Raw genomic sequence first — 21,135 nt, forward strand, 5'->3', positions numbered from 1 at the left:
ACACATATTCTCTTTGAAATAGGATGGCAAATTCTTGGCAGCAGGAACAATGTTTAGCTACTTTTTTTTTTTCACTTACTGTACTTTTTTAACTGTAGTTTTTAAACTGTACTTTATTAACATATTGTTAATAAAGTGACATAGCCATCCATACTGAGCCTTTGAGAGGTACCAGTGATTAGACACTTCTTACATGGCACAGTCCCCTGCCTGCAAGCCAGACCCATAGTCTTGGACAGTGTGCTTCTTGCCTGGAGCCCAGACCCGTAATTTCACAGAGCAATTGCTGTTTGTTCAGCTTCACAACTGCTACTTCATGCAGTTCACCCATGTGAGTGGTAATAACGTGGCCAGTGGGAAAGCTCAAGCAGATCAAGTTGGTATGGGATTCTGAGGGGAAGAGTGATGGGGATATGAACCCTGATGGTGTTGGCAGCCCTCTCAATCCTTCTGGTTAGGAGAAAAGCTCTGGCTATGAGCAAGTGCATCCAGCAGACCAATGTCTAGCTGCAGAGTTGTCTTCAAGGGTTTGACCTCCTTAATCACAGTACCTTATCTGAAGATGAAGTAGGACTGCTGGAAAGAAACAGAACCACCTGATCAAGGAAAAGAAGGACATAATCGGAAGTGAACTTGCTTAACTCAAAACGAGGGCCTTTAAAAATAGTCTTATCAGGGGACGGGGACCTAACTGCAGAGTAGAAGAGAAGAAAATTGAGCCCAGGATTAGACAGAAGGCTGGGAGTTAAGTAGTAAAATTGGGATGTTAGACTTTAAGACGTCACATTTGGATTTATTTGGGGAATTGTTAGGCAGCATCTCCTGGGAAGCAATTATGAGGAGGAAGGGCAGCCAGAGAGACAGCCAATTTTTTTAAAAGACAACCAACTGTTTTAAGGGGAAGTGAACTTTGGCAAATGACTCATGAGGCTAACAAGGGAACTTCTTAATGAAATAAAATGTAAAGAAATACAGACCAAAAAAACCTGGAAAAAAGGACAAACAACAAGAAAGGAACCTAAAAGTGTTGCTTCACTACGTAGCAGCAAAATAAAGGGGCACAAACACTAGTGAGGGTTGTCATGGATTATAAAGAGTGGATCCTCTAAATGCCAACTCAACCCTGCTGCCCACCCAGCACCCCTGCCTAGATCCCAGGCCTTCTTACTTCCCCCATGGGTCCCCTACTTGCTGGCTTGTCCAGCCTGATGCTCACTAGCAAACACAAAGCACTCGCACACTTGTCCAGCATAGGCTATCCACCCACCTGATATCTCATCCCAGATCAAGGACCTCCTACCTGCTGGCGAGTCCAGCTGGAAGTGGGCTGGTGAATGACACATGCACATCTGGTTTGAAGAAGATTGGACAGTTGCCCTCCACATACCCCCAGCACCAGGCACATGAATTGCTCCAGCTGCTGGCACTGATCCTCTCACTTCACTCAAGCCAGTTCATCCCAGTAGCTGTTTTTTGGGACAGACACTGTTTCTGTTTCAGTGAGTTGCAGCCAAGACTTCCACCCGCTCCAGTAGCAGGCACTGAGTCCCCACTCGCTCCAGTAGCCAATACCACAGTCCAGGGGCACTTACACCCCGAGTCTGATTCTCGTAGCTAGGACTCAGCCCTTGAAGCCCTCACATACACACAGGATAAAAAGTGATACTGTACCCAAAGTTAAAAAAGGATTTAATAAGAAAATAGGACAAATTATGGTGATCAGGTGCAGGGCTCAGCCAGACGAGTGTACTGACCAGATCTGTCTTTCACACTGACATCACAACAGTCAAAATATGATGAAAATGCAGAAGAATAGCACAAAATAATTTGTGATTTGGAACAGAATACTTTATGTTAAGACTTTAAAAGCCCATATTAAAGAGAAAGAATACTCTGAAGTGTGTAATTTTATTGCAGTTCTTAAAAACCTAGCATAAGAACTAGCAGATGTTAATACTAAGGGGTCTGTAAAGCAGAAGATAATAGCAGAACAAGAGCCAGTGACAGGAAGCTTAAAAATCAGAGTTGAAAAGTCTGACTTCTAAGTGAGGCAGAATGATCAGTGGAATCAAAGAAAGTGATAGTTTTCTTAAATCTTGATGTCTTCAAGTGCTGAATTTGTTTCTAGAAGTTATTCTTTAGCAAAATCCAAATTAATGATTGCAGTCTCAATAAAATGGTGTGAAATGCAATAAAAATTAACCAAATTAAGTCCACAGGCCTATTTTCCTTTAGTCTCTCTGGATTTCTATACAGGAATGGTGGGAACACTATGACATATAGGTAAAATATTTAAAACATATTTTAATATTTGCACTGGTATTAATTTCATTAAGAGTGATTCCTGTTTGTGCTACAGCATTACAAGTACTTCTGGCATTAGGATTAGCGTGATAGTCCTGAAGCAATGACGTATTGTGATACACAGGCTACACTGGATCAACTGGAAGAAAAAAAGTATTTTCCCAGCCAATACTTATTTTATTTAGTGACAATTTTAAGTATTATCTAACAGAGTGTGTTTTAGAAATGTTACTTATTTTTTTTTAAAAATGTTGGCTAGGAAGATGTCATGTGGCTATACATCTCTGTATCATATACATGGGAAAGAATATTGATTTATAGTTTTGTCGGGTAAAGTATCTGAGGTATTTTTAAACTTTTAATAGGGTGGGCTTCTTGTTTCACTTTTTCTTCTCTGTATTGATGCTGAAGTATGAAAAATATGATCAAAAGCAGAATAATATTTTGTTATTGTTAATCACAGCATAAAATCTGTGCAAATTTACTTTTCTTAGTGGAGTTGCAGACAAAACACATCAATATAAAAAATCACTTTGCAACATGACCTAGAACCATATTTTATAGCTTACATATTTGTTTATTCTTTCTTTAAACTTTGCTTATTCTTTGATAACTCCCCTTAATTTACTAAATGAATTTTAAAATATTGCAAATCGGAACTTTCCCTTTGCCTTCCTTATACCAAGGGAGTTCAGAACTACCTACCATGTTAATGACTATTTTGAAGAGTGGTACAATGAAGTTAAACCCTGATAAGCATCTTTCTTTATTTCCCTGAATATACAGCCATTTTATTTCTGCATCACACACTGTAGATAGTAGATACAAGTCTATGAACAGGCATCGTTGGGATGTTTGCCATGCACAATTAGTATTCCAAGACCAGAAGGATATGCTAGCTAATTTGATGTGACTTCCTAGGCAATGTGACAGATACTCATACATTCAGCCAAAAGAAAGAAACTTCAGCATCTTTTTCTTTTCTTGTTATCCAAGAGGTTGAATGGAAGTGAAAATTTAGAACTTACATTGCCTTCTTATGTTTAGTATGTTTCCTTGCTAGATTTAGTAAGTTTCATTTTCAAAACAAGACTTTCCATGATGAATACATCTGGTAATTTAAGCATTCTCTACTTTAATTAATTTTATTTATTTATTTATTTATTTATTTATTTATTTTGTGGATTTTTATTTCAGAAACACTAGGAAAACTCAATTTAATTCCATTTTTATTAAGGGCTTGCTGAAGCAATCTTGTGACAGAGAGCAGCCATACCCAAAATAGCTATGACAAAATCTGAACAACAACAACAAAAAAGCCTGTAGTATCTGTCAAGTAGTAAGCCTGGTGACAACTTTACAGGTTAAAGTCTGTGGCTTTTACAACTCCAACCTGGCAAACACTTTTTGGGTGGACCTTTTATAGAGACCACTCCAACATTAATCAATAATTCATTAGTACCCTTTAAATTTTTATATAAAATCAGTAGCAATATTATTAACTTAATACACCTAGTACTTAATGAACCTTATCTAAATCTAAGATTTAGATTATGTGCAGCCATATTTCTAAATTCTAATAGGCAGCAGAGCTAAAAATAGATTATCCTATTTGTTTGCATTCTCTAGCTCTATACCAACTGCCAAAATTATTTTTAGCTTCCACATCCTGGCACATTTAAGTCCTACTAGTTTTTTTGATATACATGCTTCAATAATCCTGTACATCAGCTACAAATTTTTCTTAATATTGCTGAAAGAAATGCATGATAGGTCCATAAAAGTCACTAGACAGAAATCCTATTCCATTAATAAACACCATCTGCTCCCTTCTTTCCTGCCCCCCCATTATCCATAAAGATGAGATCAGTCTTGCAATTTCTAACATTGCTCTCAAACCCATCTCAAAAGCAGTTCAGCAGAATCGCTGAATTCCTATAGCACCACTCTAGTACAAATATGAAGACTATTTCATTATTTATACAGTGTCTAATAATTCAGTTTTATAATTCAGCTTTAAAAGATGTGTAGCAGTTCAAAACAGATAAAATTATATTTCATAACACTTATAAATAATTGCAATTCATCTCCAGGACATTCAGAGTTTTCACTGTAAGTATAATCTATATATTAAATTCTTTCCCATGATCAATAGAATGGCACAAAAATGTCTATCATATTTGCCTTGGAAAAAGATTGCCATAAATGCTAGCAGTAAATTTGTTAATGAAGTCAATGATTTTAACAATGTCTGCTACCTGTTTAGTAGCTTTCAAATAACCCAATAAGAACAAAAGGAAGCACTGTTCAAAGCAGGACTAGGTTCACTGGAGGCCCTTGCTGTATGGGCTAAGCCTCTATGTTGCTAGCTTTCTTAGCAGCTGTATTTCCCCTGCCATGCTCTCAGTGAATAAAGCTGCTTACGTATCTCAAGACAACAGGAAATGAAAAAGTGCATTAAGTTCTTCTATTCTGAAACCAAAATGATTTTATCAGAAATAAAGTTAAAAAGACAAAGCTACGCTGTGACTTGGCCTAAATGATCAAGTAAAGGATAAGTATAGCATTTCTCTTTCATACATTAATACCTATACATGTTACAGAGACCCTGAAAGCTACTAAAAAAGAAAAAAGGTGCCAGAAATCTCTCCGGAAAAAAACAGTCATGGAATCATCAGACTTGTAACTCCCACATTTCTCACTCCATCCAGCAAAGCTGTGTTGCTAGACAGTGATGAAATGATAAATTGCTGCTGGTAATTATTGTAGCTTAAGTTTTTTTCTTAAAATCCCTCCTTAATTTTCAAGGCATCTCACCATTTGCTGTTTTCACTGGAAGTGAAGCCTTTTTCTTTGGAGTAATCTGTTCAGTTTTCTCTCATGAAATCTTTTTCTCCAAAGTTATTGGCTATATAGAGAGGTGTATTTCTCAGAATGTGTTCTTTCCCAGATAATAAAGAAACGGAACATAGAGGTGTATGTGCACAATGGCACCAAAGCTAACCCAAATATTCCAGTTGATATTGAGGAAAGTAAGGTGAATGGGAAAGAAATAAGGAGAGGAGGAAAGAAAAAGAGAAGGAGAGAAGGATGGAGGGACAGAGGATACAGACTAAGGCTTATGATGTTGATGGTAGGAGGCCAGAGTGGGTATATCTGTGGTTTATTGTGTACTAAGTTTGACTGGATGTAATTGCAGGTGCTTATATATGATGGCCCAGCGTAGTAGTTCTATTGATGATATAATTTTATATCTTTTCATACACATTTCTATTCTCAGAAGACCAGAAAATTATTTTTTTTCCTCTGTGTTATGATCAAGAAAGTCCACATTAGATTCATATTTTCTACAGATTCTGTCAGATTTTGTTTCTTGTCAACTTTCAGCTCAATATGTCAAGGAGAATAGGAGGTCAGAGAAAGAGATATTGATGGACTTTGTTTATTTGTGCTTTTTTTTTTGTTGTTGTTGTTGTTTTGCTTTGTTTTTAAATATAGTGAACAGTAATGCACCCCATATAACCTTCTGTCTATGTCTTCTATTTCCAAACGTTTCAAAGGAAAGTATTTTAAATGATCGCTGATTATGAAAGGTATGTTCCTTCTTTTTCAAATCACACCTGGATCTAATCCCTTCAAACATACGTCTCTACTGCTCATTCTGCCGTCTCATACTATCTCTGTCTATCATTTTGCTTTATTGCAATGATAGGTTGCTAATCATTTCCGTCTTAGGTTTCAAATTACAAATCCATAATGAAGCACTTAAGTATGTGGTCTGATATTTAGGGGTACTAAGTATGCAGATGTTTCATCAGGAAGCTAAAAAGGAGCTACTGGGCAATCAAAATTTTTGAAAATTGGATACTAGGTAGAACCAGATCTGAAAATGTTGATTGCAGGGTTATACACATTCACAAAGAGTACAAGAACAGAAATGGAGATTGCCCTGATGTGATTATCATTTAAATACATCTATTCTGTCACGTCAAGGAATGATGCATGAAATGAATGCAACGTAATGAGTTTTCATTTCTTTGCTAGCTGGTTATAAAGACAGGTAGCTTCATAGAAAGTCAGAAGAAAAAAGGAATTGAAAGAAAAATTCTCTCACTGAATGAAGCTGCCTTGATGCAGCTCTTAAAAAAGTAGCCCTGGCCATGGGAAGGGAGACTCCAGTGAACTAAAATCCTGACGTCTAGCGTAACTTCTTTCGATATTCTTGATTTCACAAAATAAAGCCTCAGATTAAAAAAATAAAAAAGGTGAGTATCAAATTCAAGGTAACAAATTTATGTTTTGTTCTAAAATGCTGATTTCTGTGATTGAAGGTAAAATTTCCCCACACTTGCTGGTGATTTAGGAGCTTGAGTTCATTAACCAGTATGTTATTTCCGCCTGGAAAAGAACTATATGAGGAACCAGTCATATGTGCAAACTGAACTCTATCAGTGATCTTCCACTTTAGGTTTAATCATTGTCTATCATAACTGAAATGCATAGCATGAGTAGTGCAAAACCTTTAGATAAACAATGTATAAGTACAGCAGCTGATACCATACGTAGTGAATTTCTCAATTTATGTCACCAAATCAATGATAAAAATACTACATAGTTTCTTAACATGAATGAGTATATACTGTATTTTACATAGCTAAAAATCCATAGAAATTGCACAGTACATTTCTATATAACATTCTGTAATAATGCTGCTGCTGAACAAAGTTACTGAACACTTGAGAAATTAATACACTACAGAGTAGCTATAATATAGCCAAAACCAATTGTTAGCTTGAATTAACAGACTAAAAAATAGCTATAATCCAGCCAAAATCAGTTACACACAGCTTGAATTTCTATTTTTTAAATCACTTCTTGCTTATGTGCAAGCCAGAAAAAAGTGTGTGTAATTGTCTCATTTATTTTCTATAATAACTCAAGCGACAAAAAAAGGCCTGAAAATTGTTTTATGTTTTCCATTTCATATCTTGACATAAGTACATATAGGAGGGAATTTCTATATGAAGTAGCATTCTAATACATCATACCTGAAGGGAAACAATGTCAACGGCTGAAGACATTTTACTACAGAGTGATTCAGGCTGTATTTCTATGGCAGCCTTTCACTGCATTACCAGTTTTAGGATGTTGTCCTGGCTACCAAAGAGTTAGTTACTCAGCTAGTTACCTCCCCAGAGATTAGATTCTGTTGCAGATGGGACTGAGCAGGGTACAACAACGGCCTCAGAGCTTCTCCATGCAATTTACTATAGCTCTTGGCTTGCTGACAGAGACACTTAATGGAAGCAGAAAGATCAAGTGTCTTTACCTCAATTTCTTTTTTTAAAATGAAAGGGAAGGGAAGGGAAGGGAAGGGAAGGGAAGGGAAGGGAAGGGAAGGGAAGGGAAGGGAAGGGAAGGGAAGGGAAGGGAAGGGAAGGGAAGGGAAGGGAAGGGAAGGGAAGGGAAGGGAAGGGAAGGGAAAAGGAAAGGAAAGGTTTCATATGTGAATCTATGCATCTGAATGACTGCATAAAAAGCATACATTGTAACTGCGATAAGGTTATAAATGTGTATTTGTACAGATTTTTGTGGGACATTATTTTATTATGTATAGAGATCAGAGAAAAAAAAAATCCAGAATCTTTTGATAAGAATGTCTTACCTTCATAGTAAACTTTAAACCCATGAGCACTAACTGCAAAGTCACTTGTCAAGCGCAGTGAAAATACAGATTTTGTACTTGTCACAGGTGGAGGAAGATGAAATCCTGTTAACCTAAGAAACAAAAAAGCACAATGCATAGTTAGTTGACTGAAAAATAAAACTCTGTGTGACAGGTTGCTGTTCCAAATAGTATTTCATCATGGAAATGGCAACAGACTTAAAAGTATATAGTTTATATTACTTGAGAAAATGATTTTTATATGAAAGTTTAAGGAATCAGTACAACACTTTTGCATCTTTCACGGATACTCAACCAGACAACACAAATCAGTTTGAGAAAACTGCATGTAGTAGAGATGATAGTTAGATATAGAAACTGGACTTTAAAAATGGTCCAGATAATCAGTAGATGAAAAAAAACCCCTCTAAACACCAGCCAATTTACACTATTTAGGGTTATTTTCAAATGTCTATTGCATTATGTATTTTGCACAGACTTCTGTTAAGTGTAAGGTAACAGTAATGGTAGTGGATGAATTTTCTGCAGCAATATAATGAAAGAAAGGGGATCCTGATTCATTTTAATGAGGCAATTTAAGATTATTTAAGATATGTATTTTAGCCTCAGAGAAGATATTTCTGCTTTCAACTCAAGCAGGAAATCCAAAGAGCATTGTTGTGAAATAATACATCCATAAAGAAAGCGCTCTTGCAAGGAATTACATGGTTGCTGGGGCTTTTCTTTGTTTAGTTAGTTGGTTTTATTAAAACCACTATGTTTGAGACACAGATGAAAGAACAATTTTTGTGTACTCTTAGCACTGCTGATATGTTCAACAGATACTCATCTCTACACGTTCTTTTCATTTGACATACATATGGTAACACTTTCTCTATTCTAGGAGTATAACCCCATCAGGGTTCAGACCAACAAAACCCACAGTATTTATCTGTCAAAAATATGTAAAGAGAAGGTTGAATAATTTAGCTGTGTGTACTCACCAGTGAAATCTAGACATACATTTGGAGCCCAGCTAGCCATATATGCTAAATTGTGTGGCAGATTAGGATGATTTCTTTTATTAGCGATTAACATTAAATCGTTTTCATGTGTTTGTAGTCGAGCCCTATTTTTACTTACTACTTTGCGTTTAGAATTATAGAAAAATTTGGGTCAGAAGGGATGTGTGGAGATCAGATAGTCCAACATCTTGCTAAAAGTAGGCTTAACAGTTAGTCCAGGTTGCTCAAGATTTACCTTTTCCCTTTCCATTCTTACAATAAATTTGCCACTTCTTTTTGTTTGTTTGTTTGTTTGTTTTTAATACATATACATGATCATGTTTTGATTTACTGCCATATGTGAGATATGAAATTTAGTGTACACATGCACAAACAATATCCAAAGCTCTTCACTACTTGGTTAAAAAAACACTGTAAGTCAGCTATGTATTAAATAAGATTCACAACAGATGTTAGATTTTGCAATACATCTTTATTACTACATCTTTATTTATAGGATTTCAGAATACCCAATTCATAGGTTGGTCTTGTAAACACTTGAAAAAAAGATGTAAACACTGATATTTTTTTACCAGAAGAAAAGGTATATATTTTAAATTTTGCTTAATATATGTACTGCAAGCACCAATGATGCTTAATGTTGCTTGAATACATTTTCTGTGGCTTGTACTGAAATTCAGTCTGAGTCTTCTTCTGAAATTAACTGATAAGTTACGTGATGCCATTATCAGTATTTCTACTCTCACCGGAAGGAAGGACACAGAGTGATGAGAAGCCTAGAATTCAAAATGATTTTTCTGAAAAATTATTGTAATTGCAGTACTAGCATTTATTTTAATGTTTTATTTATTCTTAATGTTAAGATAACTTTAGATGAGTTCTATATAGTGTACTAGTAATTTAGCAAGAGGCTCATTTGCTGTGGGGATCATAAAAAGTTGTATGCTGTTCTCTATTGACTATCTACTTGGTGTTCTTAATGGATACTCTAATTTAGAGTGTTGTTATGCTTTTGTTTTCTCTTAAGCAATCTTTGGCAAAAAAACCTCCAGCACAGTAACCTGTCTCTTTTTTTTTTTTTTCCAGGGAAAAGAGAAGACGACATTGCAATAGCCAAGGTATGCTATTGGTTACAATCATGACAGGTATGAAACCAAATGGTAAGATAATATTACTCACAACATAATGACCAGAAAATTGAAAAACATGAACAAAAGTAGCAATGACACTTAAATGTCTATACATATCTATATATATTCAGCAAGTTATCAGTGTGTGTACCCACAACCTTGTTATTTTTGTTATTGGCCTCTTCATGAATAATGTAAAAAAAGCAAGACTAGATTAAAGAATTTAAATTAATATACAAAGATGGAGAATTATTGACTTATTGACAGAATATTTAGGAATTAGGAAATGCATTTTTTATTTGATTATGAGAATATATTTTTGTTCTAACAATAAAGCAAATTAATAAAATGCTTATGGGCATATGCATAATTCTTTGACAAGTCAATATCAGTGCAATTTTCCCATTAACTTATTCATAAACCAATAAAATGATAACTATCATCACTTGAAAGTAAGCTGGCCTAACATAAAAACTAGCCAATAATTTGAATAAAACTTTAATTTGCAGCATACAGCAGGTCTAGCTGTTAACTATTTAGATACTCAATGATTTGAGGGAATTGTGGGTATAAACACATATCCATCAGAAAAGAAATACACACTTATCCCAAATTATTTAATTTTATGAATGGTACATATGCATGATTTAGATGGGTAGGGGATTTTTTAAATGAACGCATATGTTACTAGCATGGCAAACATTACAGCTCCTCATGCAAAACAGATCATTATTAGAGCCATTTGATACCACTTAGCTTTCAGGAGTGTGCCTTTTAGCACCATCATTATGCTGCATTGACTCAGAAAGGTTCAGATTGTTTCTTTAATTTGGTTGCTACACTTAAATTTATATGAAAAAATGCAGAGGTTTTATTTGTGGTTTAGTGGATGCAAAATTAATTAAAATTATTAATAAGTAAAAATACAACAACATGCAAATATCACTTGGTTAAATACTATAAATTTTCAAAAGGAAATGTAATATAATTTGTTCAGACAATTGAAGTAACCTAATAATTGAGTATTATTCATTGGGTCCTACAGTACATTGACCTCAGAGTTTAAGTCTCATTTGTGTAAAACTCTACAGAAAGTTATACATTTTAGCTAGAATAGTTTTCTTTGCCATTTAAAATGAAACATACCAAGTACATAACTGCAGGAGAGAGGTGTCAGGTAACCAGCAAAATGCCTGTGAGATAATGTAAGTCCGTAGGTCTTATCGTCTCTTATTCAGACCAGTTGCAACTAAATGGCTAACTTAGAAATTCTGAGTACTCTGGTAAAAGCAAAACTTTAGGTGGGGTACTTATGCAAAACAGGCAGTCATCTCCTTAAGATGGTATCATCTGCATATTAAACACATTTAAAATTCAAATCTCCTGTAGTAGCCGAGTTTTTTCAATCTACAGCAATTTTCTCTCTTACATTTCATTTGCATATTTCATTCCATTTACATCAACTTTTTTAAAATTTAAAATACCTAATGGAGTGATTCTGGTGTCTCTGTTTTAGACATCAGGAGGTATTTGAGACATCATGACAGAGCTCGTAGATATGACATTGGACCAACATGAGACCCGTGCTCTTTTGGAGAGTGGAGGCCAGGCAGGATCTGTTAGGGGACCTAGATGTTATGCTAGGTTATGCTAGGCACTTCAATCACCCCTTTATAGTCTACCACTTTGACAGAATAAATTTATACTAGAACAGGTAGGCTTTTTTATTATTATTATTATTTTTGTTGGAATTTTCATTCACTCAGTCCTTACCCTCTTACCCTTTTTGGTTTTGTAATTAGCTCATTTAGTGTTGACTGAAATGCACAAAGAGATACCATAAGCAACTGATACTGGCTGCTGTGGTGAGAAACCATGGGAACTAAAAGACAATGTCTACAGAGGTCAGAGACTGAAATACACTTTTTTTTTCTGTCTCAACTCTTAAAAAAATGAAATTTTGAATTGTAACATTCTACTAGAATATTTGATTGAGATGCTGCAGTTCAGCTACAGAGTGCTATCCAGTATATAAGTGATAAAAATTTGTAATTTAATACACTGCTTATTAATATTTCCTTTGTTCTTATGGGTGTCTTAGCAAGCTTGTCAGGCACCTTACACTCACAGGAAGTGGACATATTATCTGTCCACCTAGTAGACACTGAAGCTGTGAATGTGAAGGATGAAGTTAGCTAGGTGGATACTCAAAGAATACAGATAATTCTGGGAGTTCAGGAAAAAGTTGAGGGATATTTTTACTCATTCATCTCTTCTACATTAGAAAGAGCAGATGTTCTTCCTGAAAAACTTATTGTTTATAGAAATTCTGAAACTCCAGTAGTAAACATGATGAAATTAAAGATGCTATATTATGTGGAGAAACAATATGTATCTAGAATTTAGATATTATTTGCATGCAAAATTATGATGTTTTCTAAAGTAATTTCAGTAATGTGAATCTGGCAATGTTTTTATAGTCACCTCATTGTGTAAGAAGGAATAGAAAATAGAAACAATAACTAGGAGCCAGAGAAAAGGGCATATGAGATACGATTAAAGATATGTGTATAAATAACCCCAAGTAGACCCAGACTGAGGAGAGGAAAATCTCCATCATCACCAACATACTCCTTGGCAAAGAATTCATCCTGCTGGTTGTTTAGCATAACTACTCCCTGGTGCCATCTTCATCTTACTGAGACAAACCAAAGCTGTTGAGGATCCAGAGGGACATCAGAAGGGTGGAAACACCACTAGAGAAAAGAGGTAGATTCTAGGAAGTTTCTTTACAAATTTAACTGTATTATCAATAAGATTTTTCTGTAATACTTATTAGTTACTTGGACCATGAGTGTTATTAAGATTGTAAGTGAATTACTAATAATAACTGTTATATTCACTTTTGGGTTTTTTTTATTTGTTAAGACTTCTTGGCAAAATAAGACAGATTTTATTTGAGTCCTCTGATGTCCCAAAGTACTCAGGATGCAAATGCAGAAAATTTCCCTATGTACAAATGAAGTGACAAAAAGATGTTTGTTTCCAGCTGAGGCTAGTTTTGTGTCATATATGGGGAAGTTCTCCAACTCCATCCTTATACATTTTTTCAGTAACGGAAAGGGTCAAATGGAGTTTGCAACAAAACACTGTCTTATCTCTGCAGGAATTTCTAAATGTTCTGTCACCATTAATTAAAATATAGTAAATAAACTCTAATGAATCTATATGAAAATCTGTAGTAATACTTTTTGGTTTATAAGTGACTGAAAACACACCATTTACAGTGTGCGTCACTATGTCTCTTCTTCCTATGAGTTACTATATTTCAGCACATGCTGTAGATTCACAAAGAAAATGTGCATACAACAGTAAACAGTTGAATCTCTGCCTTCCTTTTTTTAAAGTAGATTTTAAAAGGCTGTTACTCCAAGCGTTATTACATTATCTCTCACTCTTTTCTTAATCATCTATATCATCATTTAAAAATGACAAATTGTCTCAGATTTATGGTTTCCAAGATTTTAAGGGTTCTGATTGGAAATTTCTGAAGTTTTATTAATCATTTGGTCTCTGTTTTTACTATGATCCTTGGAATAAACCTTTAATTGTATGTCAAATGAACTTTTAGCTGCATGCTGGACTTCAAACTCACAAGCCCCCAAGGAAAGACAAGCTCCCAAATGCAGGATCAAATTAGAGCAATCTTTTCATAATTGCAAAGTTAAAATGATGGAAAGCAGTCTTGATTAGTCATACAAAAGTGCTCCTAGATAAATTGTTTACTTGAGGTACTAGCATGATAAATGACAGCATTTCCTCATTGCCTGTATATCTTAGATAATTGCTGTTTGACAAAGCATTGATTACCCTTTTAAATATGTAATTTTGAAAAAATATATTTTAAAGGACTTTTTTTTTTCCTCCAGGTTCACAAACTTCTAGCTTTTCTACAGTCTTTTACTGATTTCTGAAGAAAATACAGTTCATCTAGAATATTTCAGTTTGGGTTGGATAGTATAAAAGAAGATTCACCAAAAGAACTTTTAAGTGAACAGCAGTCTTTCATTTGATCTCAATAAACTTTTGATTAGCTCATAAGAATTTTACAACAGGAACAGTTCTAGCCTAATGTGAAGGGTGTAAAAAATATTTGTCCCTAATTTATATAAAATAATGCAGAAATGTAAAATGTGTCAACATGTTGATTTATTATAACTTTGCAAAATTAGTGTCAAAGTTCATCCATTCTAACTTTTAGTTTGACCTCCAAAGAGCTGTTTATTTTTAATGTCAGGTGGAGAGATGGATTACGAAAAATGGTAAGCAAAATGCCAAGTATAAAAATAAGTAAAATGAACATTTTTATACCTTCACTGAGAGTCTTCCCAGAGATAAAGTCAAACTTTCTGAAGACAGTAGAAATGTTATTCCATATTTAGCTGTTTTCAAGAAATTGAGATATCTGATGTCTTCAAAGCACAGAATGAACATTTCTAGTTATAGCTTTTGCTTTTATACTATTAATGTAACTTTTTCTTTTTCTTCCACTATCAATTTTGGTCTCAGTTATACATACGCAACTTGATAATCTTCAGAGTATATTATTCTTTAAAATCCATAGTACATAAACAAATGAAACTGCATAACCAGTAGATTTGTCCCATTAAGCTAAATACAATCCTACCAATTGTGTTATTTGCTGCTGTGTCCGGTAACTTATTATATATTATGTATGCAGACACTCTCACTTAATACCAAATAAATACAACTTAAACTAGTTAGATACTAGTGGGGCTTGGTCTTCTTGGACTACGCGCTGATGAATATTCATTCCACAATACAAGATAACAGGATAAATCAGGTTGGAAGGGATCAGCCTCTTGCTCAAAGTGCGGTCAGGTCTGAGGTCAGAATAGGTTGCTCTGGGCTTTTTACAGTTAAGTCTTGAAAATCTACAAGGATGGAGATGGCCCAACGTCTCTGGGCAGTCATATCTAATCCATAATTGTCCATTAAACACATTATGTGAGATTCAAATTATTCTGTGTGAGAATAGCCTCTTTCAGCCTGATCAAGGTAACATACCTAAGTGATCAAAAGTACCAAAGGAGAGAGGACCTTGTGATTCTAACATGCTTATTCTCACAATACACACAAAAGTTGGAAAGTGCTCTTTTCCCAGAGCACTGGGAAGGAACAGGTTCAAAGAACAAGAGACAAGGGTTCAGACTTGTTTCAAAAGCCCTAATCTATGCAGAGAGACAGTTCTTTCACACAGTCCTTAATCTAAATGAAATCATAGAAACCTAGAATGGTTTGGGTTGGAAAGGACCTTTCAAGGTCATCTAGTCCAAGCCCCCTGCAATAAGCAGGGACATCTTCAACTAGATCAGGTCACTCACAGCCTGAGAGTGAGTGACACTGTCCAGCCAGACCTGTCCAGACTGACCTTGAATGTTCCCAGGGATGAGACATCTACATCCTCTCTGGGCAACGTGTTCCAGTGTTTTGCTGTCCAAATTGTAAAAAATGTCTTCCTTATATCTAGTCTGAATCTATACTCTTTATAACTAGTTTTATAGTATAGTATAACTATACTAGTATATAGTATATACTAGTATAACTAGTATAACTAATAGTTTAAAACTATTACCCCTTGTCCTATCACAACAGGCCCTACGAAAAAGTCTTTCCCCATCTTTCCTGCAGGCCTCCTTTAAGTACTAACAGGCTGCATAAAGTCTCCCCAGAGGTGAGGGGAGGGGGAACAAAACAAAGCTCAAAGGACAATACTAAGGAGATGTAGAGGTTGCCGAAGATGAGAAACACAATGTCTAACATGTGAACCTACAAAACTGATGGTGAAAGATAAATTTCACTGTAGAACTCCTAGAATAAATTAATGAATTGTATTTTTTACCATCACTCCAGTAAAAATGAACTGATTCCCATATAAAACAGCTATAAACTTTTGTTAGTACATATTACTATTTATTTCTTGTACAGATCTTAAAAGAGTATTTCTACATTCGCTCAAAGACACCCTATTTTCCTTAGTTTCCAATATACCTTTAGGGTGGGTTTTCTGAGTTATTTTTATTTCTTGTTCAGGTGTGAGCAAAATAAAGTTTCACACTAAAAAAAAACCAAACAAACCTATTTTAAAATGAGTACACCAGAACATTCCTGAGAGTAAAAAACCTGTTATTTACATTGTCCTTGATTAAAGTAAAATTGAACCAATTTTCTGTTCTGTGATTTTACATCTTAGCTAGGCCTCTTCTAACTCTCTGAAATTAACGTTATACTGTGGAGAAAACTGCTTGTTCTCAGAATGATAAGACCAATGTTTGTTCTACATGCCAAGGAACGGTGTGCAGAGAGGCCCTTGCTTATACTTATTGCTATAACAACCAAGGTCAGCCAATTTCGTTATTTGCCCCCTTAGAGGTTGGGAAACAGAAAAACGTAAAGGGGTCACATCTATGGGGAGGAGCGTCCAGGACAGGTGATCCAAACCTGACCAACTCGGGTATTCCATCCCATCTGCCCCATGCTCAGTATAAAAGCTGAGGGATCAAAGGGTCAACTCTTTTTTCTGTGATGGCCGACATCCGAAGAGGACTGTCTGTTCATCTGCCTTTGATCCCGATCCGTGTGTTCCTGACTCCAGAGCTGGAATCCAGTTCCCATCCATCTCTGAGTCCAGTCTGGGACTTCCCCAGTGCCTGCCGGTGACGTGACTGTCATCCTGGGAGCTTGATACAGTTTTGTATATATTGTATCTATTTCATTATTTTCTTGTTTGTTTTTTTTTTTTTTTTTTTTTTTACTTTAATATTAATTCTTCATTAATGTAGTTTAGTTCATTCTAAACTTCTAAATCTCCTTATCTCTTCCTCTCCTCTCTTTTTTTTGGGGGGGGTTGGGGGGAGGGAGCGCCATCTGTCAGTCTGGTTTTGGTAAATTTGGCCAAAACCATGACATACATTGCAGATTAATTTAAATTTCTGAAGATCTGAGAGTCCCATATCTAGTCTGATGGATCATACCAACAATATTTCCATGATGATGTATTTCTGACTGCTGTTTTAACTGTCAGTACAAAACTAATTTCCCTTTAACTCTTCAATGCCATGGCATTTTCTCACATCCAAATTCTATGCACCCACTTATGCATCCATGCCTTTCTGACCTTTGAGCGGAACAGACCATGTCTGAACAGCAAGTTCCAAGAATCTAAACACTAAAAAGTCAAGGAGCAATAGAAGTTAATCCAAGAGAGGATCTAGTATGCTTCAAAAGAAGTCTGGTGAATCGGATTGCACAATTGCTCCTGGTGACAATCAAGTCACTACTCACACTTATTATTGAATTTTGGAGGGAGAAATAATGACTTACACTTTGTGCTTCCATTTTTTTACAGATATGTTCTAACTATTTTTCCAGCATTATATTAGAAAGTAAAATAATCCACAATAGTTAAAATTGTAATAGGTTCCTTTTTAATCCTTCTTACTTCAAACTTCCTCCATTGACCCAGTATATATTTTCCTATGATACTCAAATAATCAAGCGTCATGCTCTTTTTGCTGGTATTCTGCTATACTTTATTAGAAAAATATTTTAATTTAAAGAAAAGTTATTAATTCTTTCATAATGATAGAAAGAATTCTATGAAATTTAAAAGTGGCAAATTAAAACTGATAAGATGAAGTTCAATTACCTTGTTCTTTTATTAACCCAAGAGCTTGGAAGGTTTCGGAAAGGGATTGGACATGTAACTAGTAAGTAAATTCAGAGTTTAGAAGTATATCACTGAAAGTATCGCTAGAGTTTTAGGAGGGATATGAAAATATCACAATTCAATAAATCAATCAATTTCTTGACAGTGAGCCAAAGTGAGGCTCTGTAACGTGTGTTTCATGTGTACATTGGATGCAGGTGTCAAGCTTTTGGAATTGTGGGAGGCTCTGTGAGGAGAGGCCAGGGGATGCCCCATACTGGACACAGCTAGTTTCAGCCAGCTCCACAACAGACCCACTGCAGGACACAGATGAGCCCATCAGCAAAGCTGGTAGCACCTCTATGAAAACATGTTTATAAACATAAACACTGCCACGCAAGCAGTGAGGAGTGAAGAAAAAAAGTGTGAAAAACAGAATTTGAACACCAAGGTCAGAGAAGGAGGTGAAGGTGCTCCAGACAATGTATCAGACATTCCCCTGCAGCCCATGGAGGACCATGCTAGAGCACATATCCACACTGTAGCTTGTGGAGGATCCCACACAAGGGCAGATGGATATTCCCTGAAGTAATTGCAGCCAATGGAGAGGACCCACATTGGAGCAGACCATGGAGGACCCACATCGGAGCAGACCATGGAGGACCCAGCCTGGAGCAGTGAAAAGTGTGAGGAGAAAGGAGTAGCAGAGAGGAACTGTTATGGATCAACCACATCCCCATATTTCCCATCTACCCTGTGCTGCTCAGGGAGGGTGAAGGTAGAGGAGATAATAATGGAGTGAAGTTGAGCCTGGGAAGAAAAGGGTGGGGATGGGGGGGAAGGTGTTTTAGTTTCTGTCTTTGTTTCTCACCAACAAACTATCTTTTTAATTGGCAATTAATTAAATTAATTTTCCCCATGTTGAGTCTCTTCTGCCTGTGACAATAATTGGTAAGTGATCTCCCCATCTTTATCTTGACCCAGGAGTTTTTTCATCTTATTTTCTCTTGCTGTCCTGCTGTTGAAGGGGTGTAATGGAGTGGCTGGGTGGGCCTCTGGCAGCCACACAAGGCCACAACCTCTAATGTTCTTTCTTACACACCAATTTAGAAAAAACTTTTTGGAAATGTCAAAAGTGTATTGGAAAGGGAAAACTCTCCTCTACTGAGTAATAGACAATTAAGTCTGAATCTAATTAGTATTTAATTTTTTGGGTGTGCATGTGCACATACACATGTACATATTTAAAGTGTTGAATTGCAGCTAAGAGTATTGCAAGTTTGATCTGCAGCATCCAGGTAACATTCAATTGATGTTTGATATTCCAATTTTCCTTCCAAGGAAGCAGTGACTCGCCCATTGTATTTAGAAGAAAGTAAGGAATCTAAAGGCTTCTTTAGAAGAATTCCAATTCAAATATGAATAGGAGTAATTCCTACACTTTTTATATGTCTATTCAATCAGTTTAAAATAAGTAAATAGAATTTGTCTTAATAGCCTATAAAACAAAGCAAGCAAAACTGAACAGACATGGCTGACTGAAGTTTTACTCTCACTGAAAATGCTAATAAAAAAACCTTATACTTTATTCAACAATTCATTACCAAATCGACATGATATATGAACCAATTTATTTTTGTCAAATGACAATTTTTCCTTGTCAAAACGCAAAACTGCTCGTGCAATCTATTATTTTAAAATAAAGATCATAGGTCAAGGCTGAACATTTTTAATTGAACAGATGCTTTGAACTAAACAATAAATTACTCATCAGGTCCTGGCACGATTATTATATTCTTTACAAAGTATGCTTCTAAAAACTGCCACCATCCATTGTCAGTGTGAAACTTCTATTATACAACTCTCTACTTTCTTTTAGTATCAGAAATTAAACAGACTTTATAAATAATTATCTTTTCTATAACAGTCAATTTATTTTAATACATAAAAAAATAACAAGAACTTCAAACTGTAAGTAAGAAGAACCAGATATCTCACTACCATACAAATAGTCTTTGAAAATCTCTAGGGTGAAGACTTGTCTGCTGCTTGCACAGAAAACCTGATCAGAACAAAACATATCAAAACAATTACTTTTAGAGCTCTCAAAAACATTAGAGATTCTTAAATTAACTAGAATTAAAATATGTTGAAGCAAGAAGTACATATTTTTAGCATCTAGCAGCTAGAACATTATGACAATAAAGTTTATTCTTCTTGTCTTTTTAAAGCTGGATAAAGTTGTACAGTACATTTTAGTGGATCTTGGAGCTTTCTAAACACCAAAGGAAGGGAGACTCCTCCTTCAAATTTTCCCACAGTTCTGACATTGACTTCACACTACTTCTAGTGATTTGCACACTCCTCTTTGAACTGATTCATTTAACCACTGTGATGAAGAACTAATCCATTAAAAATAAACCCAGTTACCAAATGGAAGCATATCCACAAAGGGATATGCCTGATGACTGCCAGAGCCAAGGGAAGTGAAGGGAAGGATCACACAGCCAAAGCCAGAGGAATATGGGAGTTGGGTTTGCTTCGGTAAGGAACAACAAGCTTTTAGATGAGCTCAACTACCGTTTGTAACTTTGCCTTAATGTGTGAAAATAGCACAATAGGGAAAGGAGAGATGCCATATTTTGCTTATCACAATTGTAAGTGCCAGGAACTTCCAGAACAGCTTCAATTTATACTAAATATTCTGTGGAGTTTTGGAATTCATCCATGAGCAAAAAAGCTTGTGATATTATCACCATACATGTTATTTCTGCTCTGGTACAGAGATAAAGTTGTAGTAGCAGGGGACGTGAAGGAGGAAAAGCTGTCTGAATATATTTCAGAATCTATGCTTTTAATATGAACTCACTGTCTTAGAATATAAAGTCATCACTGAGTAACAGAAACAAATAGAATAAATCCTATCAATTCATCAACTAAATTAGCTGGAAGACAGACTGCAATAGCTCAAAAACAAAAACCAACCAAACAAAACAAATCCATGGGCTTTATTTCATTCCTTTTCTTCCAGAAAACTTGGACTCTGAGTCAAAAGCAACTTACTATTCTCACAGGCCCCTGTTCACTTTGAAATAGAAGATATAGGCAAAATGTGCAGCAGAGAACAGAGGAAAGTCCAGAGGATGCTAGAGGAAGGTGTCTCTCCTCCAGCAATGGGTATTGTTATTTTTCTACAGAACGGTCTGGAGCATGTGGTGCTTCAAGGCAGAGCCTGAATCCACTGCAGTGGAGAAAGAAGTATGTACAAAGATTTTATTTTTG

At 35.6% G+C, this 21,135-nt stretch overlaps 1 protein-coding gene across 3 annotated transcripts in view; it reads right to left on the reverse strand.

Moving 5' to 3' along the window:
• Positions 1 to 21,135, reverse strand: part of CSMD3 (CUB and Sushi multiple domains 3) — a 654,503-nt gene that overhangs the window by 528,446 nt on the left and 104,922 nt on the right. For all 3 annotated transcript variants that reach the window (XM_074145167.1, XM_074145166.1, XM_074145165.1), the window contains exon 3: positions 7,970 to 8,082. In XM_074145167.1, coding sequence (XP_074001268.1) covers positions 7,970 to 8,082 — 113 coding nt within the window. The remainder of the gene's footprint in view (positions 1 to 7,969; positions 8,083 to 21,135) is intronic.

Source organism: Numenius arquata, chromosome 3, assembly GCF_964106895.1.
Source record: "Numenius arquata chromosome 3, bNumArq3.hap1.1, whole genome shotgun sequence".
Lineage (NCBI taxonomy): Eukaryota > Metazoa > Chordata > Aves > Charadriiformes > Scolopacidae > Numenius > Numenius arquata.